The sequence below is a fragment of the Phasianus colchicus genome, chromosome 15 (genome assembly GCF_987193195.1).
Source record: "Phasianus colchicus chromosome 15, bPhaCol1.hap1.1, whole genome shotgun sequence".
Lineage (NCBI taxonomy): Eukaryota > Metazoa > Chordata > Aves > Galliformes > Phasianidae > Phasianus > Phasianus colchicus.
The window spans coordinates 15472624-15498488 of NC_143450.1; the positions used below are offsets into that span (position 1 = coordinate 15472624).

General features: G+C 39.9%; 1 protein-coding gene across 1 annotated transcript in view; it reads left to right on the forward strand.

Moving 5' to 3' along the window:
- The first annotated feature begins 311 nt into the window (after window positions 1–311).
- The window catches only part of TRPC7 (transient receptor potential cation channel subfamily C member 7), a 64935-nt gene continuing 39381 nt past the window's right edge, over window positions 312–25865 (forward strand). Inside the window, exons 1-3 of the mRNA XM_090150854.1 lie at window positions 312–695; window positions 7003–7780; window positions 25162–25344. Of these exons, the coding sequence (XP_090006980.1) occupies window positions 694–695; window positions 7003–7780; window positions 25162–25344 (963 nt within the window). The 5' untranslated portion in view covers window positions 312–693. The remainder of the gene's footprint in view (window positions 696–7002; window positions 7781–25161; window positions 25345–25865) is intronic.

The following is a 25865-nucleotide window of genomic DNA, read 5'->3' on the forward strand; positions in this document are numbered from 1 at the left end:
GCTAAGAGAGTCTATTGATTGATATATATATTTTTGCCTGTTAATTTCATTTCCCTCTCCTCCCTCCCTTTCCCACCATCATAAACATCCACACCCCTCTTCTGGCCAGCCCCCGCGAGACAAGCCTTCCTAAGAAAAGCAGAAAACGATCTCAACCTGGACACGGCAGGCAGACAAGCAAAGGGGACACCACAGTCAGATGAGGCAGACGTGAATCCTGTGAAAGCCCCCCGCCCCGCTGGGCGGCCCTCAGGCAGCTCTGCCCTCCCCAGGAGGGCACTTTGACCACGCCTCCTTTGGGGCAGCCCTTGGTAGAGCTCGAGGGCACTTGCACAGCTCCGGACGAGAAAGGGGCGTGCTGAAAAAACATCAAATCCACACCTACAGGAGGAGGACGGCGTGGGAAGGGAGGGAAGGAAGACGGCGAGGACAACGTAACTTACATGCCAAGGCTTTTCCTTAGGAAGCAAATCTCCTGCGCTCCCGGGGAGCTCAGCCCCAGCCGTCAGCTTGGGATAAGGATGAGGAGCCGCCTCGACCGCGCAGCGCTCCGCTCCCGCCCCGTCCGGCACGGCTGAGTGCCGCTTCAGCACCACGGACAGCGCCAGCAGCGCCGCCATGGGGGGCCGCGTCCGCGCAGCACCGCGCAGCGCCCCGCGCCTCTGAGTGAAGCCGAGCCGGCCCGACGCGCACATGTAAGCTGCTGCGGAGCGGCGAGCAGCGGGTTCTGCTTCTTCCGGAGCCGGTTCTCTTTTAGTCTGGCTCCGATACCAGTCCGTAGTTGTGCTCTAGGAAGTTTTGTCGGGAATGGAGATGTCACTGTGTAGCTCAGGCTTCCACGAACCTGGGTCTGGGCTGGCATTGAGATGGGTGGGTGGCTGTGAGTGCAATCGGTTTGGCTTTCTACCCTTGGAATTTGTGAAAACTGCTTGGTTTTTAGTGTACCTGTAAGGGTTTGCTGTTTGTTGCTGGTTATATGGTTTGGAGGTACGTTGTTGTCTTCTCTTATAGCTGGGTGAATTTTTTTTAAGGGTTTGCTCGTCTTGGAAACAGTTTGACTAAAACAAAAAGAGGGAAAAGGATAGGTCTTAAAATTCAACATGGTATCATGTCTGTTTCAGCTTGCTGAGTCTGAGTGTCAGGAGTCTTTTCGTGTTTTTTCTTATCTTGTGACAAATATCGAGAGAGCAAGTGAAAAGGGTGTAGCAATTAGGAAAAACAAAATACACTCAGAACTGAGATTTTCAGTTCTTTTCAGATGTTTTTCCTTTTTCTTTTCTTTTTTTTTTTTAAATAGAACTGTTTGTTGAAATCCAGCATTACACTGCCCCCTGCTTGCACAATTAGAAAAAAAAAATCATTATTGTCATCAGTAGTAAAAATTTATGAATGAGAAGGTATTCCTCTGTTGTGTTCTGGGTGTGATCTCAGCTTGACTTTTGAACTGCTTCAATAGAGAGGATGAACTAGTCCTGATTCAACAAGCTAGGTGTATTTTTTTATTTAAAATAACAGATTCCATTCATGGCAGTTCATCTGGTGGCCAAACATGTTAATGAATGAACAGCTGGAGCAACGTCAGAGTAGAGCTGATTTTGATATATCTCACAAGTATTCTGTAACAGTTTTGCAATAATCAGGCATTTTCAATACTATCTATGAAGGAGCAATAAGGAATGGGGAAAATAACCCTGAAAATATGTTATAAAGCAAGAGTAAATTGAATATAAGAACAAGATGATTATTTCACAGCCTCTTCTAGCATTAAAGACTTGTGTTGATGAGTTTTCTTTGGAATGGGAAAGCGCATGATGATTCTTAAATTATGGGAAGGGGAAACAGCTAAGAAGCAATGAATTTTTATTTATTTATTTTCTTTGTGTGTGTGTGTGTGAAAGATATCTGGTAAAAGTCATATTCCATTTCCTTTTTCTCAAACCACAGGGCAGAGCTACCTGCCTTCAACCAGGGAGGAGTTCAGGGAGGATATTAGAGTTTAGGTGCCAATAAAGATTCAGTGCTCTCTCAGTGTTTTGGGGATACTGGCCTCAGATCTTATGCTTTATGACAAGAAGATTATGGAAGTTAGTGTGTATAATCCATCAACATCCTTTAACGATATGTAAGACCTGGTTTGCATGCCTGAATGTATCTTACCATGCCATTTCTCACTGAGATTTCAGAAAGTGTGGATTTGCTATTTGCACCTGTATTTCCTCAAGGCCTCTTTTCAGAGATTGACCTTGAAATATCATTTTCCTTTATCTATGAGCAGTGGGAATGGTGGAGGAGGGGGCATTTCTTTCTGCAACTGTTTTGAAGGACTATTCTGCAAATGAATGAATTTCTCCAATATGTACTGGACATGTACAACCTTCCTCCCCCACCCCCCCTGCCCCCACTGCGTGAATACAGTTAAAATACTCCATTAATTACTCCTGGATACACATATAACTTTTCATTTAGGACAAGAACCACATTGCTAACAGTGTTGTCATAATTTTAGCCATCCTAAGACTAAATAAACAAAAGGTTTTTTTGCATTTCAAAGCATAGAAAGCTTAATCTACTGTTAATCAAAACCAGCCATACCAAATGATATTCAGTATGCATAGTAAGTAAGTTCAGTATATGAAAAATGGCACTTAAAACTTTTGATTTAAAGGATAATGTCCCAGTTTAAGGTAAGATTTAGAGGGTTATTTAAGATACTGGAAAAAAATGAGGATCTGAGAGAGATCTGGTAATAAACACCTATGCAGCATTTGAAACTCCAGTGTAGACTGTTGCATATATTAAAATATTTGAAGGTTGAGTTCAGCCTGTGGTTGTCCCCTGAAGTTGGAGTCCACTTCAAAACATGCTATCATTTTTTATCATAAAGGTATAACATCTATTTTTGCTCAGAGCAATTTAATATACTCTTTAAAATTGATTAATTTCTGTATATCTATTTGTTTCTTGTCATAAACCTTAATATCTTTAATTTTTGTTCATGTTTCTAGCGCATCTTTAAACAGTTTGGTTTTGTATGTGTGTGTGGAAGGAATGTTCAGTGCACAAAAATGGTCCATTTGATGCCTAAAATCCGTGACCATTTCAAAGAGGCCTCAGGGATTCTGCAGTCTTTTTGTGCCCTGATTATTTTTTAGAAACATTGGTGTAAGTAGAAATTAAAATAAGAAGTAAATTTCCCAACTGGCAGTTTCTGAGTCTCCTTAGGAGCTAAAAAGTTCTGTTTTTAAAATGGTTTTCAGAAACTTAAAGTTCCTTTTCACCCTGGCAAAGTCAATGTCTTACCAATGCCTACCCTCATGGTTGTTTCACCATGTGTGGCTCATAGTAATGGTTACTTATCCTAGATTTCTGTTGAAGTTTCAGGACAAAGAGAGCAGCTGAAAGAGTACAAGGAAGACTCCTGCTAGCTTCTCTGCACCAAAAGGAAATCCAAAGAATAGCCAGAGTCCTTAAGTTCCTAAAGCTGCTTTTCTAAATGCCCTGCTCAATTCTTAGGCTTTTAGTCAGGTAAAGGCTGACATCACCTGAGATTTCCAGAATTACCTCAAAGGCATGTACCCATTGATTTCAACACCTATTCAAGCTTCAAGTGTATCTACTCAAGTAGATACCATTCAACCTGTCCCATGTGCTTTCAGAGTTCTCTTTCAAAGTACCTTTGAAAATTTTCTCCAAGCCTGAGCTCTAGGTGGTAGTCTGGCTGCTTCACAGTTGCTTTCACTATGCAGCAACATGCTGTATGGGACCAAAGAGTTGGCAGAAGACCCTGCATGGTGTATATGGGAGCACTGTGAAAGGGAGGGTTGAGGAGATGACCCCTTTGCTGAGATATGCTCAAAATGAAGCAGCCCAGTTTCTTCTCTCTTTTCCTTGTTCCACACATCTGGCACTTAACCAGGCAAGGGAATTTGGTTGCCAGAGGAAGATCTTCATCTTCAACAGTGTTTTCAGTGACTAAGAACAAGCCATGTTATGCCATATTCCCACATGAGGCGTTGAGTGTCTCAGCTCCTAGTAACTTCAGTGCAAGTTGCAAGGACCCACTCTAAGCCACTTTAATTAGGAGCTGGGATATTCCCAGAAGATGATTTGTTAAAAGCTACATTGCTACTGAAATGGTTATTCTTCTCCACTCACCACAGGAGTCCAGACATCTTATGGCTCCCTCAGCTGTATAAAGCTGGATGTACATTGCTGCAAGCAGTACATGGGCCCATTTCTTTTTCCCAGAACACTTTATCTCCAAAACACTGCATACACTGGCATTCTTTCCCAGAAAAATACAATATTTAATTGCAGTGCTTGATGAGCTTGATCACTAACTATCTCAGTAAAATACACAAATACGGAGACGTTTCAATACAATGCCCTTTATACAAAAATGGTAAGATAAATGCAGTCAATTTACAATTGCTTTTTAGTTTGTTTTTTTTTAGGAAGACATTACACACAATCAGTAAATATGATTAGTTCTGAAACTGCCTGCGCATGACTGAAAAGCAGAATAGAAAAATGTGCTGAGTACAGTCATGACTTTATAGAAGGGTTGGGTTTCCAAGATGCTTTGATGATGCATAAATTACTCTTCGCACTGCCACTTCTCTATCACGATTCAGTGATCGTGTCAAACATAATTACAACTTTCTTTTCAGAACAGGAGTTGATAGCTGAGCGTTCCTCATGAAATCATTCGAAGTTAAAAGTATAATTTTTTATTCATCTCCTGCTCTCTATAAAGTGCAGTGGCAGAGATATTGATCTTCCGTGCTCGCGCCCTATGACTAGAGGTCATAATTCATCTGAGGTGAAGCCCTCTGAATTATGGTGCTTTTTCCCCTTCCTCTAGGCAGTGGAGATTAACTCTGTGCTGCAGGGACAACCCTGTTGAACATGTATTATAAGCACAAGGCTGAATATTATTATTATTTCTTTTTCAGTTTGTATTCTTTTCTGTTTCCTCTTTTTCTGACATAATTTCTGTTGCTAGAAACTGTATGAAACCAGTTTAGTCTCTGAATTGAAGGAAATGAAATGAAGGTCCTTTTTTTGGCATGTTATTACGTATACAACAGACTGGTGTGAATTAGCTCTAGGCTAAACTCTAACCTCCTTTTTCAGGCAAAACTTTCAGTTGTCCAGTGGCAGTATTATTGTAGTTTTGTGGGTTTGACAGTTGTGCCTCACCTGTCAGGAGAAAAAAAGCTATATAAACATTTATATGTGTGTGTGTGTGTGTGTGTGTATCAAGAATGTGACACTGAGCAGAATATCTAATATGTTCCTCACTGCTAGAATTGCTCCAAATTTCTGTGATGCTTCCAGTACTAACCATTAAATATAACAACAAATGTACGTTTCCCAGTTATTTATTTGCCATACAACATTTTTAGAACATAAAAATCAATGCTTTTTGAAGATCAGAAGAAGCCAGTGGAATTCCTCTTGCATGAAGCAGCTATTGCAATTATATCCTCCACTATTCTATTTTTTGTCTTACTTCCCTTATTCTTTTCTTCTCCATAATACTGAAGGCAATGTGTCTCCTGGCTCCTTTCCCTCTTGTCACTCATGACAGTACTTTCAAACTCCATTAGTAATTTTTCAGAGCAACACATGAACTTTTCATTGAGTGAAGGTCAAAACTGACTTGGAGAACAGATGGGGTGTGGAAAGATGAACCTTTGCCACCCACTGAGCATTAACACCTGCTTATTTCTTACATCTGCCTGCTGCAGCTTACATGCTCCTGAAAATTTTACCCAAGTGATTTAGGACTTGCAATTGGATTGAGTGCAACTGGCGTTTGTGAAAGCGGTTTTGTTTTTACCTTCCTAGTCATGCTTTGCATTCTTTGAAGGTGGAAATTTATTTACTTCATGTGCTTGGAACCTAACAGAGGCACTGTGATTTTGTTGAAATGCTATTGCAATAAAATGTAAAAAGGGCAACAGTAAGATGGTACTGAATGCAAATTGTGAATGCTTCAAAAGCACAGGGAGATTTAGGATTTCTGCTGGTTTTACAAGAGGGTGCTACTTCCCCTCTGAGCCCAGTTATACACAGCATAACTTTCTTTGGAGGTGCCAGAGAAGATGGCATAGAATAGTTTGGCTTCATCCAACCAACTCCAAGTGAAGGCATTTCAGCCACATAATCAGTGGGGAAATTAAAGACCCCTTCCAATCTGTTCCTTCCTTTGTCTTCTGTTGGTGGTCAGATATCTGCATTGTTGTTTTTCAACAGTAGCTTCAGTAAGCTTCTTTCTGAGGAGTGATCCTGAAATGAGGAATTATACCTGTGTTTTACAGTACTGGTCTCTGAATTTGAGTACTTGTACTTAGAGTTGCTGCCAACTGTATTTCAACATGAAAATTAGACATTCATTAAACTACTCTAGATCTGGAAAGAGAAAAATGGTATTATGTAGCATGGAAACAAGCAGTGAATGAAAAGGTGGTTTGTTTGTGCCAGCTGAAACTTAGCGGAATGTGCAATATATTTATTCCTGTTATTATATGTTATTATGTGTTCAAAACTGGATGCATATTTTTTAAGTTTATAGCATATAGTTTATTGGTCTGGTACAAGAGCTATCGATGTGCTAACCTTATTTAGCTTACCTCATTAAGAGTAATAAAGAGAAATACTACGTTATGGATACAGTTCCTAAACAAACAAGAAAAAATAATGTATTTGCACTGTTTTTTAAATGAAGTTTTCAAACTAAGAATGTTCTTGGCGTTACTGTTGAAATCCAGAATGTTGTACATCAGGAAAAGACTTGCCTGTTGTCCAGAAGAAAATATTCTTTATTCCATAGGTATCCTAAATTATTTAAAATGCCTGGCTCAGAGCATACAAAGCCAGCAAGATCAGATCATAACAATGCATTTCCAACTTTACTTCAAGTTACGTGGAGTTATGTATCTTCAAGAGCATAACTTATGTTTCTTTGTGCTGTTTTTGTTTTTGTTTTTTTTCCAGGTTGAGAAACAGCAATTATAAAAACATGCATCGAAGGCACACAACCCTTCGGGAGAAGGGCCGCAGGCAGGCCATCCGGGGCCCAGCCTACATGTTCAATGAGAAAGGCACCAGCCTGACTGCAGAGGAGGAACGTTTCCTTGATTCTGCAGAATATGGCAACATTCCAGTCGTGCGAAAAATGCTGGAGGAGTCCAAAACCTTGAACTTTAATTGTGTTGATTATATGGGACAAAATGCCCTACAGTTAGCTGTAGGGAATGAGCACTTGGAAGTGACGGAGCTCCTCCTCAAAAAGGAGAATCTAGCTCGAGTTGGGGATGCGCTTTTGTTAGCCATCAGTAAAGGATACGTGCGCATAGTGGAAGCAATATTGAACCATCCCGCCTTTGCACAAGGGCAGCGTCTCACACTCAGTCCCCTTGAGCAGGAACTGAGAGATGACGATTTTTACGCCTACGACGAAGATGGAACTCGGTTTTCCCACGACATTACCCCTATCATACTTGCTGCCCACTGCCAGGAGTATGAAATTGTTCACATCTTACTTCTAAAAGGTGCACGGATTGAAAGGCCGCATGACTATTTTTGCAAGTGCAATGAATGTATTGAGAAGCAGAGGAAAGACTCCTTTAGTCACTCTCGATCGAGAATGAATGCCTACAAAGGATTAGCCAGTGCTGCTTACTTGTCTCTTTCCAGCGAAGACCCCGTCCTTACTGCTTTAGAATTAAGCAATGAATTGGCCAGACTAGCCAACATTGAAACTGAATTTAAGGTAACTTACTTCCATGGCATTTTTTGTGGGTCAGATGTGTTCAGTGTACTTTCAGTGTATATTTCACACGTTTGATCAAGTCGTGTCTTGCACTCTTGGGGGGAGGAAACAGAAAGTATAGAATGTGTCTATATATGTCCACAACACACAGATCCAGATCACTATGCATTCTGCAGTTAATAAGTATTTGGAACTGAATATTGCATATTGCATCAGTGCTGTCCTTACTGGGAATTTTTATATTGTACTCTGTTATTGCTTAGAATCTTTAGTTTGAGGCAGGAATAAAACTTAAATTATTTTATTCCAAAAATGAAGACGCAGTTCCTGTAAGAAAGGTAAGTCTTTTTAACTCAGCAGTGTATTTTTAGAGGCAGAGCTCTAGAATCTGGTGTAATTGATCGAGAATCCAGAACATCTAGTTCTGTTCCAATGATAAAAGGTATAAATTAAGCACTTTTGGTTTTCTGCAAAGTAATTAAAATTGCATTTCATCTTAATGGTTGAGTACTCCATCTCTGTATGATGAATTGCATTAAAAAGGAGGGGAGAAATTATAAAGAAATTGTTATGAAGTCAATTACCATGCCAAACAACAGTGGAACTTGCAGAACTCTCTGACAAGTTATTCAACATTTGCATTATCATAATGAGTTTGTAAATGTCCAGTGTCATTTGCATTATTTCTCTAAGTCATTCACATCTCATAAATAGCATTGCCTCCCTTTATAAAGTAAATTAGTCATGAGAAAACTCATTTTCAGTGGTTCAGTCATCAACTTTAAGCTGTTTTCTGACTTACAACTGTTGTGCAGCTACAATCACGATCAGTGACACTGGGGTAATAAAGCATATATTGTGAGTAAACTGGGGTAGAATGCCAGCTAGAAATCTATTATTTTTAATTTAGAAAACTATTCAAGTGTTAAAGCATCCATTTCATGACTTAAAGCTATGTGATTGCTAATCTAAATCTGACAAGAAGCATGCTCTCAAGCTGCTACCTTTGAAACAGTGTAGTAAGTCTGTAGCAAGCAGAAAAATACCAAAAACCATGGACCTTTTAGGCAATAAAATTAGGGCAAAATCTTACAAAGTCCTTTTTTTTCCCCCTTACAAATCAGAATTGGAAGAACACAACAGTTTAAAAACTTGCTGAGTTTTATGAGGCAGCTGCTTAAGTGAGGGTTACTTTGGTGTGAAACCATGTAGGTTCACCCAAATTGTTAACAACTTAATATCTCATTAACGTTCCATCTTCTTCTCAGTAGAGGACTATCTCCTTGTGCGGAGCACGAGCAGTCTCAGTATTGCATGCCTGTCAGCTCTGATAAGAGTCTTGCTGAAGAAATGCAAATCTACCAGAATCCCTCCTTTTGTTCATAGAGCTGCCAGCATAGTCTAGACTGGCATTGGCAGGTACATGAATCCTCCAGGAGCAAAGGAGATGGAATGCTGAATAGTCTCGTGATGGTTAACCTCCATCTCCCCAGGCTGACAAATGGATGTGAATAAATCAAGACAGGAAAATCACTAGAAAACGTTCGCCAGTTTATTGTATTTTCAGGAATGTTTTTCAATTTTGCTGTCCACTGAGAAGGTTCTGTGCAAAACACACGTATGTATATTAATGAGGTACCTCTGAAGTTAAGCTGACCCAGTAGTTTACTTCACATTTTTAATATTCTTTTAATATATGGCCATTTCCAGAAATAACGAATATCTCAAGATGATGATGTACTTTGCTGTAGATGAAAATCAAATTTATGTATGTATTCAGAAATATTTATTCCTATTAACATAATCAATGTGGCATAGAATACAGCAGAGGCTTTTTTCACAGAACATGACATTTTGAGAATTTATTTCTAGAAAAGAATGCATTCACTGGAGATGTATTTAAGAAGTCCATAAATTAGGAAAAATGTATGAAATCAGACAAGCTCCAGATTTCTTCTTTTGTGTGCATCTTAAAATAATATTTTCCAGAACTTCATACTTTCTATTGCTGAGGTTCTGTAGTTACCATCAGTGCTCCACAACTACATAGAATCATCACTTGGAATTATTTTGAATTAGGTAATTATGCGCAGTCTTAACAATACAGTTTTCAAGAGGAACAAAAAGTCCTTGAAACTGAAGGACACAAGTAAGATTTTAATAATGTAGGTGAAGAAATAGTAATTAGAGGCTGGATCACCTACCTCTGAAGAAACTCTTAGCATGAGATAATTAAAATATAAATGCAGTGCCTCTCACCTGCTGCTTGCTGCCCTCAATCTCTAATGCACCATTCATAGGAGTATTATTGAGGTTAAAATGGAAGCCTGGACATGTGATAGAATCTCACTGCTGACCTTTGGCAGCAATTCTGCTGACTGATCAATAGGTCTTTAATATTGAGAGTAGATATTCTATTTATCAGTCTGGGTGGATATTCTGCCCTACTGAACTCCTTTCTTGATGTGTTGATTTGGGCTCAGAAGGAAGATCAAGGCAGTCATTTACAATGTAAATTCCCCCGTGTTGAAAGGAGCAGTAACAGTGGAGACTCAAAACTGGAAGAAAGGTGGAAACTGACAGAGCCAGTCAATGCCAGTGGTTCTATTGGAGCAGATCGACTATTGGGTTAAATCAGTGCTTTTTCAGTCAAGCTGAGGTGAAAGTGCAGAAGATGAGGATCTGTCCAGCTATCTACAATAAATGCATAATCTCGAACAAGCCATTATTTCAAGCAAATCTGATTTTTGCAAGGCTTATTTATAAGGGGAAAAAAAAAAAAAAGTGAAATATCATTACATTTATACAGAAATTATTTAATTTTTTAACTTTAAATTCTCTAATGTCAAAGACCTCCCCCCCAAAAAAAGCAAACAAAAAACCTAAAAAGCTTTCTTATAAGCACGAGAAAACGAATTGCTTTCAGAGACATATTCCGTGAGTCCAAAAATATGTAATTCAATCAGAATATCATCCTCTCCCAAAATAAGATTAAAACTTATTGTACTGAGAATACTCACAATTTGAGTGCATTAAATGACCTGGCAGTTAGCCTAAAAATGAAGCAGGCAGGAAAGTCATCCAATGTGGATTCTTGAAATTTCGGAATAACTCCCAGTATTTGTACATGTTGCATACATCTCATATTGTGCTAAGATATTTTACAGCTTGTAAGTAGAGCTGAGTGTTAAACACAGCTGGCTATAAAAGGAGGTGTTAAGTATCTGAAGCTCCAGGGGAAGGCTGTGCTTTTACTCAAATTGAAAGATCTGTGCACACTCCCATTTCTTTCAAAGTTGGCAGACCTTGAGCATGAGTCATAAAGCAAATAATCCTTCTGTCTTCGATCAGTGAATTCTGTTTGTTTTGCTCGTACAAGTAAGCTGCCAGTGTGAATAACATAGGCAGGATTTGTCCACACAAATAAGACATTGCCTGTGAATCCAACTGGTAAAGGCTGCTCTTCTCTCCAGTCCAGGGAAATCAATCTTCCTCATGTCACCTTGGCATGAAGCTGGATGCAGATTTCTTCACAGATATTGGCTCTTCACAGCCAGGTGACTCTTCTAAGACTGAGATATTAATAGCAGAGTCAACAGAATCATTTCTGTGTGTCCACTGATCTCCTTTTGGAGATAATCTTTCTAGCAAACAGTCTGCAGAAATGTTTTCACCTTGCAACTTAAAGGCAACATCAGGCTTACTACAACAGTTCACATCCTGCAAACTGAGAGAAAGCAGTAGCTCTGTTTGCTCTTTTGTTCAAGCTGTGATGGAGCACTCCTGTTTCTGGTGGGATCCCAACCCACATCCAGGTTTGTTTTGCAGCTGGCATGCTCTAAAATACACGGCATGCTTTGGGTGGTGAAGACAATCGGCCAATTCGTTCCATTTAGCAATCCAGACAAATTAAATTACAGAATCACAAAGGAGGCTGTGAAAAATCTCATGAATTGTATGTGGTAAATAAGTTCTCAGCTCCGGTTGACTAAAATATTACTGAAGGTGTGATCAAAACCACCACCTGGAAGACATATGGCGTGTTCTCTTTGTTTAGCAATCCTACCAACACTCTCTGTTCATTCACTATAGCACATGTTTTGTTTCTAACTGCTGTATCTCTTGCTGATGCTCTTTGATTGACTGTAGTGCTTTCTCTAAAGGATTTCAAGATCCAAAAGTGACCTTATCCTGTCTGTGTGTGTACGTGGCACATCCAGGCTCAGCTGGTTGATGGGCTGTGCCTGGCTGCTGCCCTATTTATGGGGAGCAATGGCTTGTGTGGCAGCAAGTCAAGTGTGTAGCTGCCTACAGAGATATGCCTGCTAGGAACTGCTTGTCATTTCAGTGGGGCTGCAGTAATGTGAGACAGCTGAGACTCAAAGCCATGAACCCTCAGGGAACAAAAAGAATGGCAAAACATCCCAGGAGACTTAATGGCATGTATCAGTTAGGGATGATCTGGCATTCCTGCAGTGCAACTTTTGCTCCTGTCACTCAGGACCACTTTTTTTCTACCTAGGTCATTCATGTGATTGACCTAAACATTGTAAGAAAAATAACCTTGTAAAGTTCCTATGCATTTCTTACTTTATCTCTGCAAATGTGGAATTTGAACCAGACCCTACGCTGAGTGATAGTACTGCTGCTGCAAGACAGTATGCACTGGTGTATCTGATTATATCTTGCTGAAAAGCTGCAGTTCTGTCCAAACAGAAGAATCTCTTTGGCATTTTTGCTCTCAGGACTGCCTGGAGGCATTCCCTAAGTTTCATCTCCCATGAAAATAAAGACACTGTTGTGGGAATCTTCCTAATTAACTTCATGAACACTCTTGTAAATCAGTCACTTTTTTTCTACTCTGACCAACTCTTCCGTGAGTGATCCTTTTATCCCTCCATAATCCCTTGCTTCGATATTCTCTCTGGCATGCATCTTCCTTCTGACACCTTTTATTAGTGATATTTATTACTTCAGCAAGATGCTTACTGATGCCTTAGTGTTTTTATCTGGTCTTCCAATTTTTTGTTTAATTTTCCAGCTATTTTGTTCATTTTCTTTCATCCAGAGAGGATTTGTTCTTTTAAAAAAGACAAATTTTCACATATGAGGCCTTGTTATCTTTGCTGTTTCACTTTGCTGAGTTTTAGGAAGAGAAGACAGAGGGAACTTCTAAAGTCTCCACTGCAGGGAATATACTCACTCCTTTTTACTGCTGCTTTTATTTTCTCCTTCACAAATACCATTGGTCTTACCCAGCTCCTATTTTGAAAATCAAGCACTGCCATCATAAAATCTTTTGAAAACGTTAATTTCCAAATTATTTTCAACTATTTCCAAATGATGTCTTTTTTTCTTGCACCACGTCTGTGCACAGCTGCAAAGGACCTGCTATTTCTCCTCCTGTGAGTTCTCTGCCAACTGCTCCAAAAAGTGCTGCTTGGGATTGAAAACCACCTCTCATGGCATCCCTTTCCTCTGCTGTCTCTTTGTGTCTCATGCTAAAATCCCAATTGAGAGAGCAGGCCAGCAGTGTATTCAGCTTTATCTCAAATTAATGCTTGATGACTCTGCCCTTTGATGTGGTTGGGCCAGAACATCCCTTTCTGATGCTTCTTACTCTGTAATCTGGGCTCTAATTAGCTCATCTTCTGTTTCTCCTATTGGCTCTATGCTACACCAATATCTTTGGCTCCTCTAAGGGAAATCCTTGCTGCCTTTCAGGCCATCTTGGTGCACAGTGGCAAAAGGATGAACTCAAGTTGTGAATCTTCTACCCAAATAAGTATAACGCCTGCAAAAGAAGATAAAAACCATACAAAGCTAAATGTACCTTCAATGCACGAGGCAAAATAGTTATTTTTGTGATAAAAGCTGCTATTTCTAAAGGTACAATAGTAACTTGTAGCTCTTTTTGTTTTGAGTTGCGGGGTGGATATGAACATTTCCAGGTCAGTCTTTAATGAGAACATTATTTGTTCTAGAGATGGGGTCAAGGATGCGGTTTGGTATTTTTTGGCTTAAGAAAAGAACTGTCTTCCTTTTTCTTTTCACTCTTACCTAAAAACCATTTATCCACACTGCCTTGAAAACGTGCACTTAAAACATATGGTTCTTTTTTTAAAATTCTCTCCGGTTTTCAAATACATAAGCAGGTACAACCAATTACCCAGCTCACGGAACAGGAAGGAATCAAGCAGGAAAACAAGCTCCTATTATTAAAATTTTAATTTATTGGATGAAATTGAATATTAAAATAAGAGAGCAAATAAGGAGCGATGGTGGAAATAGCCTGGGAGAAGGAAAGTACATTTAAGCCTCACAGTGAAATTTGTGTTTTGCTCACAGATGGGACTCTGCACATGAGGAACTCATTCGCTGTGCTGTTCTTTTTCAACCACAAATCCATAAATATTAGATTGTAAATTGGATTTTTCTTGAGAGCTAAACTGATTAGCCACATTTTGCATTGGTTTGTAGAAGGAACTATTGAAACATATTAATGTATATAAAGAATCCTTCTACCTTTTTCTTTTTTTTTAAGAAAATTCTCTTCTATGGTTCCATTTATATTTGCATAAATTAAGAAGTATGCTCTGTATTTGGGGAGCTGTTCCTGTGAGTGCTTTCTCTATGCCTGTTCTGTGATTAAATCATTTTCTTCCTGGCGCCTTGCCCAAGCAAAATGGTTTTAAAACGTTGCATGAGAAGGAGATCTCCAAAGCTTTTCAGAATGGGTTTGGTCAATGCCAAAGCTGTGATGCCTGGAGCCGTCTTCAAAAATATCTGTATGTGTGAACATGAAGGTATGTTAGCATCTGTCTGCATCTATTCACTGTAAAGCAGAGTAGTAGATGCTATGATTCACAGTGAAGGGTGTAACTCAGCCATCTACAGCTCACATCTGCACCTGGAAAAAGTAAGGCCATTATTCATGAAAGCTGTAACTCTGGTGACAGCACAACTCACTGTGCATCTGCAGAAAATTGGATCCTGGTCACTGCTTACGAGGTCATTTAGCCTTACTTTTTGGGTGATTGAGTGACATTATTGCTAAATCTGCCGGCTGGTCTTCGTGAAAGAGAAATCTTTAAAAGTCAGTGGAATGCTTTCTGCAGGGAAATGTTCTGATCTCTGTCCCAGAGGAACGAGCCCTTGAGTGTATTGAAGGAGTGGATGGGAACAAAGATTCAACGGGTCTAACCAGAGATGTGTCAGTGTAAGAAACCTGAATATTTTCATTTTGTCCCCTTCAAAAAAGGAGGAAATATGTAGTCCTGTGCTAATTTTACTGAGCCATTATTTTCAGGAAACTGAATGCAAAATACCTTATATAGTGTATTTTTGTGTGTTTCAATATACTCAGAAGAAAGGGCTTTAGAGATGAGTAATCTCCTTTTCATTCTTTATAAAACTAAAGTTTTTGGTAATGAATACAAGAGTCCCAAATTCAGACCATGTCTGAATTTTTTGTAGTCAGCATGAAGCATAATACATCTTGTAATGGGTTGATGAGGAATGTGAGGTGTTTTGGCAGCAGGCAACAAATAATTCAGAAATAATTTCAAAATTTAATTACGTATAAAGACTTCAGCCTTCCACAACATTATTAATTTTGTGCTTTGTAATAGCTTTATTGAGGAAGAAAAACTCCAGTACTTGGTAAAATCATGGCTCCTTTGACCATCATATCCTCCTGGGATTTGCTGAAACCATGATTTCATCTCCACAATTAAAACAACCAGTGGGTCTGATCTGAGTCTGAGCACTGCTCATAGGTTCCTCACCTTGTATAAATGGGAAATAATCTGTTGCATCTCAGATGAAGAGATCCATCAGAGAAATCTAATCTACCAGCTGTTGTTTTGGTCAGTAGGACTCACGCTCTGCCACAAACTTTACCAACGGCCTGGGCTATCCCACAGCAGTGTATCTGTGTCTCTCCAGTCCTGGCTGCTGAGGGATTCTCATTCGTGCCTCAGCTGTGTCCCTGCTGTCTCTGTAGAGGAGCAGCTCGCGTTGCCTGCCGGCATTGCTGCCAGCTGCTGATAGCACTGTGATAAATAGGGGGAATAATTTGGCCAGTTGCCTGAGCTTAGTTAACAAAGACAGAGTGTTTTCCTTTCTTACCCACTGAGCGTGCAAGGCAAAATGAGTCTTGGTGTTCCAACTCGGTGCATCTAGTGGTGGAAACTCCGACAGGGCTCCTGCCACCTGTAGCTGGCTGCTGCTACAGGAGAGGAGAGATGTGTTGGTCCTTCCCATGCCAGCCTCCAGATCCTCCTGCAACAAGTGCAGAGGTTCTGTGACTTTGAGTGTGCCCTTACTAGCAATCGTTTTAAAGAGGTTTTTTTCTTTTTTTTCTTTTCAGAATGGTTATAGGTCTCAAATTACAAAGTAATACAATTACCCTCCCTCCTCCCCTCCGCACTAAATGCTATCAAGAGGGAACACTGTAGAGCACCAAAGATGAAGACATTTTTCAGAAAGATGAAATCAAATTATTAGTGAGGCAAACAGATGGAAAACGATGCTATCACGATTGCACTATCAGAGTAACACAATATTGGTAAGCTTTGTGTTTAATTAGAAACATCAAATGCCCAAGCTTTCAGCTAATACCAGCATCAGTTTTTAGGGAATAGTTAGGAGCCGAGCAATTTGTTATGAGCAAGATAACTGGTTTCCAAAGACTGCTGCTTATTATTCACGTTGGGCAAGGATATCTACTGCAACTACAAATGAGCATAATTAGGACTATAGCTCTGAATGGAATAATAATATTAGATCAGCAGATGGGAGAATAAAGTCAGGTACATTTATCCAAGGCACTGTAGGGAATTCATATCATATTAATGAATGTAAATGAAGTAATGCATTCTGAGGATTTCAAGTCCAATATCAAAGTGGATGCAGATGGGAAGTGATTTAGTTTATCACTCATTGTGTTTGTAATTGTTGTTATTGTAGATAATTATAATGAACCCGTCCCCACTGCATCTAAGCAGACTATCCACTAGATTGTGGATAAACAGGAATGATATACAAATAATTTTACATTAGCACAAACTGGCGATAGGTAGTTTAGTGTCTATTGTTTTCGGCATTTATGTGATCAAAAATGCCAATTGCCTGGAATATAATTTGTTGCAGAGAATTTTATACCAGTGTAGTGTGAAAGTTACTCATTGCCAAGTGTGTCATTTCATGAGAACTAGCAGAGTATTATCTTGAAACGTGTACTTTGTATTTTATAAAGAGAAGCTGTTGATGACAGGACACAGGGAAACAGACCTCTCCTTTGCTAAAGCAAGTATAACCTGCACTTTGAACACCAAAGCATTTGCTTAATACCTCTGAACAGCCTGTCCTGTTTATGTGACATCCAGGGACTCTATAGTTTATCTTTTGGAAACAGGTGTTTCAGCATAGGCATTCAAATGAGTCTGAGAAAATCTGCAGGAAGGTAAAAACCACCTTTTAATTTGTTGAGCAATTAAAAGCATGTGGCTTACTTGTGATGTGTGTTTGAAAACCAGCTGAGGTTATGTGAAAGAGAAAGATACCAAGCATTAAAATGCCATATTATGCTGAAAAGCTTCTATGCCAGCCTTGAGATTTTAATACTCTGATTTTTAAAAAAATATTGCCAACCAACATCATTTCTGCTCTAAGTGCATTTGAATGTCTTCAGAGAGATGGAATAAGACTTTTGTTCTCCACTGAATAACACTGATTTTTTTCTGTGCTCACATGCACTGTAGAGGTGCCCAATGACAGTGCTTGTCAGGGAGAGGGTGACATTGTGGGAAAGGAGTGCAGGTGCTGGAGGTGTCCTTCAAGCAACTTCTTTGATACCTGTTCAAAACGGTAATGCCCCATTTCGGGGTGAAAACTTCCAGTAAGTCAAGGGAGACATTAATTTCATATGTCTCATATGTGTTCATATGTACATGAAGCTTATTTTAAATTTGAACTAGAAAAAAATTCTGTCAGAGTGCTTAAAAAAAATGGTAGAGGAGACTGATTTTAAAATCTTTTAATTTAGGAAACCTGAAGTTTTGGCTAACGACTTGGGAATGGCTTTCAGTCCCAAAACATGGTTTTTTCCTAAGATTATGTGAACAGATTCTTGTAGTTACTTCCCCACATAAGACATTTTGCCATGATAAGAAATAAGTATTAAAAACTGCATAGGAAGAAGCTTTAAAGAAAATAGAAAAACGAAATGTTTTGCACGTTCCAATGTTTTATTGGCAGAAAGAACATGGAGAACTGACCCATTGGTTTTTATCCTACAGAAGCTGTGTTTATCACTAAAACAGTTTCCCAAAATTAATAGACACATAACAGAGAGGAAAAACAGTGGAAATAAGATGAGGACATTTCTTCTGCTTTTGACTATACCCACTCAAAAATTCTTGGAATTTTCAGTGATAAACCAATTTATTGGATCTTTTTCTTGTGTTTGTCACTTTAAATAATAAGCTTTACTCTGCATTCAGTATTATGAACCAATAATGGATATAAATTATAGTGCAGAATGAGGTTTTTACTGAGGAGGAAAAAAAAAAAAAAAAAGAAACAGCCTTCTGCTCGACATAATAAATGTTAGATTACATCTGCTCTACCATTAATGATATACTTCTGCAGAAGGTTACTCAAACCACCACCAGACCTGTGAAAATACAAGAAATTTTAAAGAGATTTCCTGACTCCACGGTGGAAAATCTGCAGCACCACCTCAGCTAACTTCTTTAACACGTTGGTGTATCTGCTGGGGAACAACTCCAAGGTGAACTGCAGAGTCGGTGGGTTGGTTTCATTCAGCTCCACCCCCTCGTTGAAGAGAGATGTTGTCTCAGAGATCAGCCTCTGCAGTGCATAGGAAGGGATGAATTGCAGCCAGAAAGCCTGACCTAGAGAGGAGAAAAGAGGTACAAAAAAGCCACTCCAACAAAAAATCATTCAGTGCAGCTGCCATTGAAATTCCTGCAGCGATGCATGGGATGATATTTTCATGGCTTCTTGGAAGCCACACAATTTCTGGTCATCACTCAAAGCATACGGTTTTTTTTCTGGACTTCTTTGGCCAAAACTAACATGAGCACAGCACTGTCTGATTTACCCTTGGGCTCTTTTGTAGCACACATCCCTTGTTGTCTCCTAACGCTCCCTTACAGGATTTAACAGCACCCTTAGATTTGAGGCATGGCTCCTCTGCAGCTCCCCACTGCAGCCCAGCACTGCAGGAAGCAGGCAGGTGCCATCCTTATCTCTGCTCCATTTAGAAAGGACCAGACTGTTTGGAAAACAACACAGAAACATTTTTTGAAATGTCAAACTTACATTTGAACAGCTTGTTTATTAAATTATGCTCCTTGGGGTGAAGAAGTCAAGGTCTAGTTCATTGCAAAATGAACAAGTGGCATCTGTTGCTACCTCCAGACACCCTTAACAAGAAGTACCTGAGGAGTAAAATGCTTTAAATGAGCACTTAGCTTCATTTTCAGAGAGATGCCCACTGGATACGAGACAAAGCTCCCAAAAAATTGCTGATGTGCTGCCATTTAGAAAGCACAAGAACATAAACCAACTACATGTTGTGCTGTCTGGAGAACTAACTGTAGAGGCTTGGCATCATCTATGCATACAGGCATTTAGCCTGGGAAGAATAGAAATGCACTCAGATGTAGTCAAAGATACCAGCACTTACGTGCACAGTCGATGGAGCTCTGGGGCATGGATTCAGTGCCCCTGAGATGTGACCGTGGTGACAGAAGCAGTGCTAGGGCCCTTCTTAGCATCTCCTCCTGTTTCCTTCCCTCCTACAGACCTTGTGCTTTTTCCTTTGGAAGCATATGGCTGGTCACAGACTGTGTAAATACCCAGAAGGAAATTGGTCCAACAGCTTCTAAGCTGGCTTTTGCATTTTTCATGTGAAATCTAATTAGTAAATATTTCTAAGCACTTTGACTACTTGACATGATTGTTATTTAAAAAGCATGATTCAAATCTAGCATGTAATATTATTGGCTTCCCCCCTCGTTTCTCCTGCCTTTGTTTTCTTTCTACATGCATTGTTATCTGGAGGCATTTTCTGCTGGTTTTCACAGATTTCCTTCTGCATTTTATTCTCTTTCTGCTGCTCCTCAAAATGATAATCCAAGCAATGCAGTATTTCTCTCTGTGATATATGTGTACATGTGACATAAACTAAATAGAGAGAGCCAAGCTTCAAGGAGACACTGAGAACACAGCACATTTAAAGCTAGGCAGAAATGCCAGATTTACTGCCAAATACACATCTCCTGCATTGCTTACAACAGAGAGGTTGGATATAGTACCACGCAGTTAATCTGTGGTTGCACTGGAAACACACAGATATTTTCTGGTGCCATGACAGTCATGGGTGGGGGATGTGCATGGCCGTGAGTTCCAGAAGTCTTGGACTTGTGTGGAAACCCTTGCATTGCAGTGGGACAGGTTTACAGGATAGGCAGTATTTAAAGGACAGAGTTTTCATATAATAATATGATAATATGATACTGCAGCAGAAATGCAAGTCATGGCTTGAAGCAGTGATGGAACACCTGGTGGGAAGGCAGGACCAACACAGGGGAGCTCAGGTGCATGCAGTGCAGCTGAGTGAACCGAAGGGGTGGAGCCAGGAGTCACCCCTTCCCAGACCTCATTTAAGGGTTGGCAGTGGAGGTAAGGGCTTCTCCTAGGAGATCCCTGTATACCTCAGGCCTTCTGGAGGTAAGCAGCTTCTTTTCTTTATTTCTCTGCATGCTGCTGTTGTATTTGAGTAGATCCTCACTTGCTGTGTCCTAGGACCTTGCTGTTCTGCTGTTATTGCTGTGGTTTCCATTGTGTTACAGATAGACATCTTAGCTATCCAGTCCATTCGCCCTTTTCCTGTTTGACTTTTATTTAGCAGGGAAATGCATATATTGATAAACAACATCAGGCTGCATTTTTTTTTAATAGAAAAAGGTGATCAGAAAAATCATTCTGATCAAGATATGTAGTTGTATATTCAAGGAGAGACTCATCTGTGATATTCACTTTTCTAGACACCTAGACTAGGTTTAGTAGGCACTTAAAGAACAAGATAGTAGTAGCAACTAGGAATCTGGGAATTATCTCTGCCTGGAAAATGCAGTGATGGATTGTGCTTCCTGCTTTGCTCTTTATGCATGTTATTTGGAAGTAATTATCAGAGTGAATTTAATTAAATATCCTAAATGGTGACAGATGGAGTGGTTTTCATGACTAGTGCACTTATACAGGTTGTGTTTATGTGTTGTTTGTTGTTGTATGGGTCTGTGGCCCACTGTGCTGCGAGTTATCTGCAACAACTGGGAGAAAAAAGAAAAATGCAATGTAAGCTTCAGCACATTGCTTGGAAGTATTTCATCAGCATCAGTAGGACTATAGCCTACAAAATTCTCTTAAGCCTAGGACTGAAAAGGCAGAAGGCTCAGCAGTTATTTTGGGGCAGGTTGAGGATGTTTACAGCTTCATCCTATTTCTCCTGAACCATTGATGGTACTTCCTACTTCAGTTAGGAGGGACCCATAAGGATCATTGATTTTAGCTACTGGAAATGCAGCTGCAGAGCTGACATCTAGAGGTCAGCATCTCTGGATGGGGAAGTTTCTCTCTGATCCTTGACATGACTGAAATCTAGACCAGATTGCCTGGAGATGGGGTGGATGTCCAATCCTTGGAGACATCCAAGGCCAGGCTGGACCGGGCTCTGAGCAACCTGATCTGGCTGTGGATGTCTCTGTTTATTGCAGGAGGGTTGGACTAGGTGGCCTTTAAATGTCCCTTCCAACTCTGAGGATCCTATGAAATAGTTGTTGGATTGTTTTGTTCGTTTTGGTTGTGTTTGTTTGTTAACTAACCAAGAGAGATGGCTGCTTTTACTTCATGTTTCGCATCACTTCTCAACTTTTACTCAGGCTGTATCCCTCTGACCTGAAAGAGCCCTCTTCTGGAGAAATCTGGGTGGTTTGGAACAGATGCAGAGATATGACAGAGTTCACTTAGAACATAATCAACAGATAATAATAGGGTACTCAGAGAAATTGCAGTGAATGACAAGTATCATCAGCCTTTTCAAAACAGCAGAATCAGACATTTTTTGACTCCACATGCACAACAGTGTCAGGAGAAGCAGGAAATAGCTTATCTTTAATTCTTATGTTCTAGCTTTCAAAAAATGATATTGTAAAATTGCGAAGGGTGATGCATTGTCATAGGAGAATCACTGAGTGCTGTGTGTGTTCTCATTAGCAAACAGAGCAGGATTTTCTGTGCTGACCATGAACATCATGGAAACCAGCACAAAATGATAAATGATTTTGTAAGAGGAATCTAGGTTGAAGGCACAGCACTATGAATGATCCTTGAGGTTTGCCTTAACATGTGAGAAATGCCTCCTGAGAGCAGCGAGCTGCTTTCCAGCCTAGTTACATATCGATTGGGAAGTATTTTATTATTTCATTCTTTACACATCCTGTATCTTGCTTAGATCCTTCTGTTTCTCATGTGCACTTATAATTGGAGTAAAATAATTCTGAACAGAAAAAATCATGCATGGTGTCTGCAAGTGTACAAAATCAGAAGCAGCACTGGGCTTGCAGGGGATGTGAATAAAGCTTGTGATGGAGTGTTCCAGCTGGGAGCCTGCCATTTACAGTTGCTTCAGAAGCACTTTTCTAGTTGCTAAGTAAACTGCTTTCCTTAAAGGAAGCAGAAGAAGAAAAATAATGAGAGCTAATACATACTGGTTGTTCAGATGATGTGGAAATGGTGGTGAGAATTACCTGAAATATGCTGGCTAGGAGATAAGCTTGTGAACTTTGTAAACAGTGTACAAATAGGGAATGTTATTACAGTTTAGCAAAGTTCTCACTCTTGATTCCTTCAAACCTGCTGGGCTAATTAAGTGTCTCCATTACCTGGAGCACTTCTGTACTTCTCTCCCAGCCTGCACCCCTTTTCAGATCTGTATTTGCAGTCCTTCACAGCTCCTGCAGTTACTTTCAGGCTGAGGTTTGCTTTTGGGCTTCTGTTCTCCCGGTCTGTTTCAGTACAGAGAACATTTTGGCATGGTGGAGATTAAAGCACAGGATTGATTAGAGAGGAGAGCTATGAATCCTTACAGTACAATCTTTCTTTTACATCTGACACCAGTGCACGCTGTTTGGTAACATTCACTCCACAAACCCTATCTCCACAAAATACATAAGTGCTCGATTTAAATGCAAATGTGCAGTCACTTTCTGCCTGACCTCAAAGACATTTTATATGTTAGTGTCCTAATTTGGCCTTTTTAAACAAGACTTGGTGTCCCTGTTTCTTCTATGAGGCATGCTCCTGCTCTACTGGAGATAAATACCTGCTTGTGGTTACGTTGTGCCCCTTCTAATGAAGGTTGGAAGCTCTTGCTGACTTCCATTTTTGAGCACCATAATTGAAACATGGTGGATGACTGCAGTGCTTGACAAGGAAATGGGAAACCCAGCCTTCAACATTTGGAGCAAATAGCAGGATGTAATCCTATAAGTTCCTCCTCACAAGAAGGTCTTATCAGTAGAATGCATCCCTGGCTCTGCTCTCACAAACACCCATCAGAAATGGTATCTTTCACTTTCTGCAAGAGTCTCCCATCCTGGCCCTGAAGCACTTTTGGGCTGCGTGCAACTGATAATTTTGAGAGCTGTCTGATAGACATCTTGCTTTCCTAAAGACCTCGGGCTGGGAAACCCAAAGCACAGACAGGAACCACACTTTCTACATCACTTCCTTAAGGGGTTAATGTGAATTCCAGCTCTCATGGAAAATCTTCATGCATGAAACTCCAAGCCTAGGAGGTGAACTGGATGCTGGTGATTTCCCAGTTATGCACACCTGTAAAGTGGATGCTTTGTCAACAAACAGTTGTACGTTTTAAAAGGCAATGCATTAATGTTGTGTTACCTGGACCTGACTTGGGAAACAGCAGACTTCAACCCATGTGACAGTAAAATAACCAAGGTGCCTCTGTGCGAGGGCATCAGATAAGCCTCAAAAGCCATAGCAAAATTATTAAACCATCTTATTTAAGAAAATATTCATTGTCAAGAGCAACTTGGCTCTGAAGGGCAAAACACCCCTACCACTTCCAGAGAAGTTTGACAACCTCTAAGTGTAACACCATCTTTCAATCAGTGCTGTACTGTCTAATTAACTAATGTTTGCACTGTTATTTGAGATCATTGAGATCATGGCTTTACAAGGAAGGCTAATATGTTGCTATGTTTAAATGTAAGAATTAATAATTTAGAAAATATGAGAGTGCGAAGTCAGGTTACTCTTATCATATCATCAAAGTCAGGTTTAACTACCTTCTTTTTTGGCTTCTTGCTTAATTAGTTAAGCTGCTGAATTTAATTAACTCATCAAACTTAATTTGAAAAGATCTCTCAAATCAGTAGGAGCTTATCTTATGCTTATTATTTCTATTTGGTTCATGAAATCTTTAATCCTAACATTTTGTTAGGATATTAATGGTAGCATTAATCGTGTTCTAATTTACTTCATTTACTCAGATGGTAGCATTTTCTTCATTTAAAGTGCCAGCATGTGAAAATCAATCACAGTTTAAGGCAGTGAAATGGCTCTTCTAGCCATCTCTCAAGTCAGCTGCGTACTATCTCTTTTTCCATAAATGTAAATTGGGTTTGCAAGGTGAAGTTATTTCATGGAAAATCATGTTGGGTCTCTGAAGTCCTACATCCTAGAGAAGTGTTATGAGGGAAATTATCCTCTGGATGCTCTTTTGGAACAGCTTAACCATGTTGCTAGGTAATATATTTGAAACTAAAACTGGTATTACAGCTATCTAATTCATTTGAGCACATCTGGGTGTGATGCTGCAGCTTGGTGTTGGTCTGCCACTCCTTGATATTTATTAAAGAGTTTATTGCAAAAGGTATAAATGGTAAAATTTGATGTAAATTCAAACCCATTTGTTTGGATATCTTTTCATTCTTCTAGAAGATATGCACAGAGGAGAAGCCATGCAGTTGTTTGAATCAGGATTTCTATACAAATTATTCATCCATTCTACAGAGAGCGTTTTATTGTGACTTAGGATATGCTGCTGGTAGAAACTTTGCTAATTAATTGGGAAAGGAGTTCGTATGTATTTGTAAAAGCCTAGTTCTGTGCTGGCTGAAATCAAATGCTTCCAGCCAGTATGATTTGCAGATGTATCCTTGCTCACAGTTGCTCCCTTCTGCTGTTTTATTGTTGTAGTTTCAGTCTGAGGCCAACTCTCAAATGCACAGTTAAATAGCCTGTGTCTCTCTGTCTTCCCTTAGAACGACTATAGGAAGCTATCTATGCAATGCAAGGACTTTGTAGTGGGGGTACTGGACCTGTGCAGAGACACTGAAGAAGTAGAAGCAATTCTGAATGGAGATGTGAACATACATCTGTGCCCTGAGCATCACCGGCCAAGTCTGAGCAGAATTAAACTGGCAATTAAGTATGAGGTCAAAAAGGTAAGCTACTTGTTTGGGTGGATACATCTTTGCATGTCAACTAGATATTCAGCTGGAAAATCAGTGAGATAAAACCTTGGTCTCACCGAAATCTTCCTTGAGTCCTAGCACTTCATGGAATATGTTCATTGAATGGAAAACTTGATTCTGGCAAATTCTGGTCTGGGTGGTCCCAATTAATTGCTCCTACAATATGCACTGATAGAAACTGAGCTCCTGCAACGGGTTTGGAAGAGCATTCCAAATTTTCAAGCTACCATCTGCTGTCTTTCCCATTGCACACCCATCACATGCTCCAGTTGTCCTCTTGACTGTGTTACTCTGCTGCCCAGAGAGGGTCTTTTCCTGTTATGAAAGCCATTAATTGAAGAGAATCTTAGAGCTCTTATTTGAAATGAATTGCTTTTGTGTAGGAGCACATGGTTTGGAGCCGAGTACGGTTTCCTAGTATGCTGTATATAGCATCTGAGCCCATGGTTAGTAAGGTGCCTTTCCACAAGCTGGGTCAAGTTCAGCTGGCG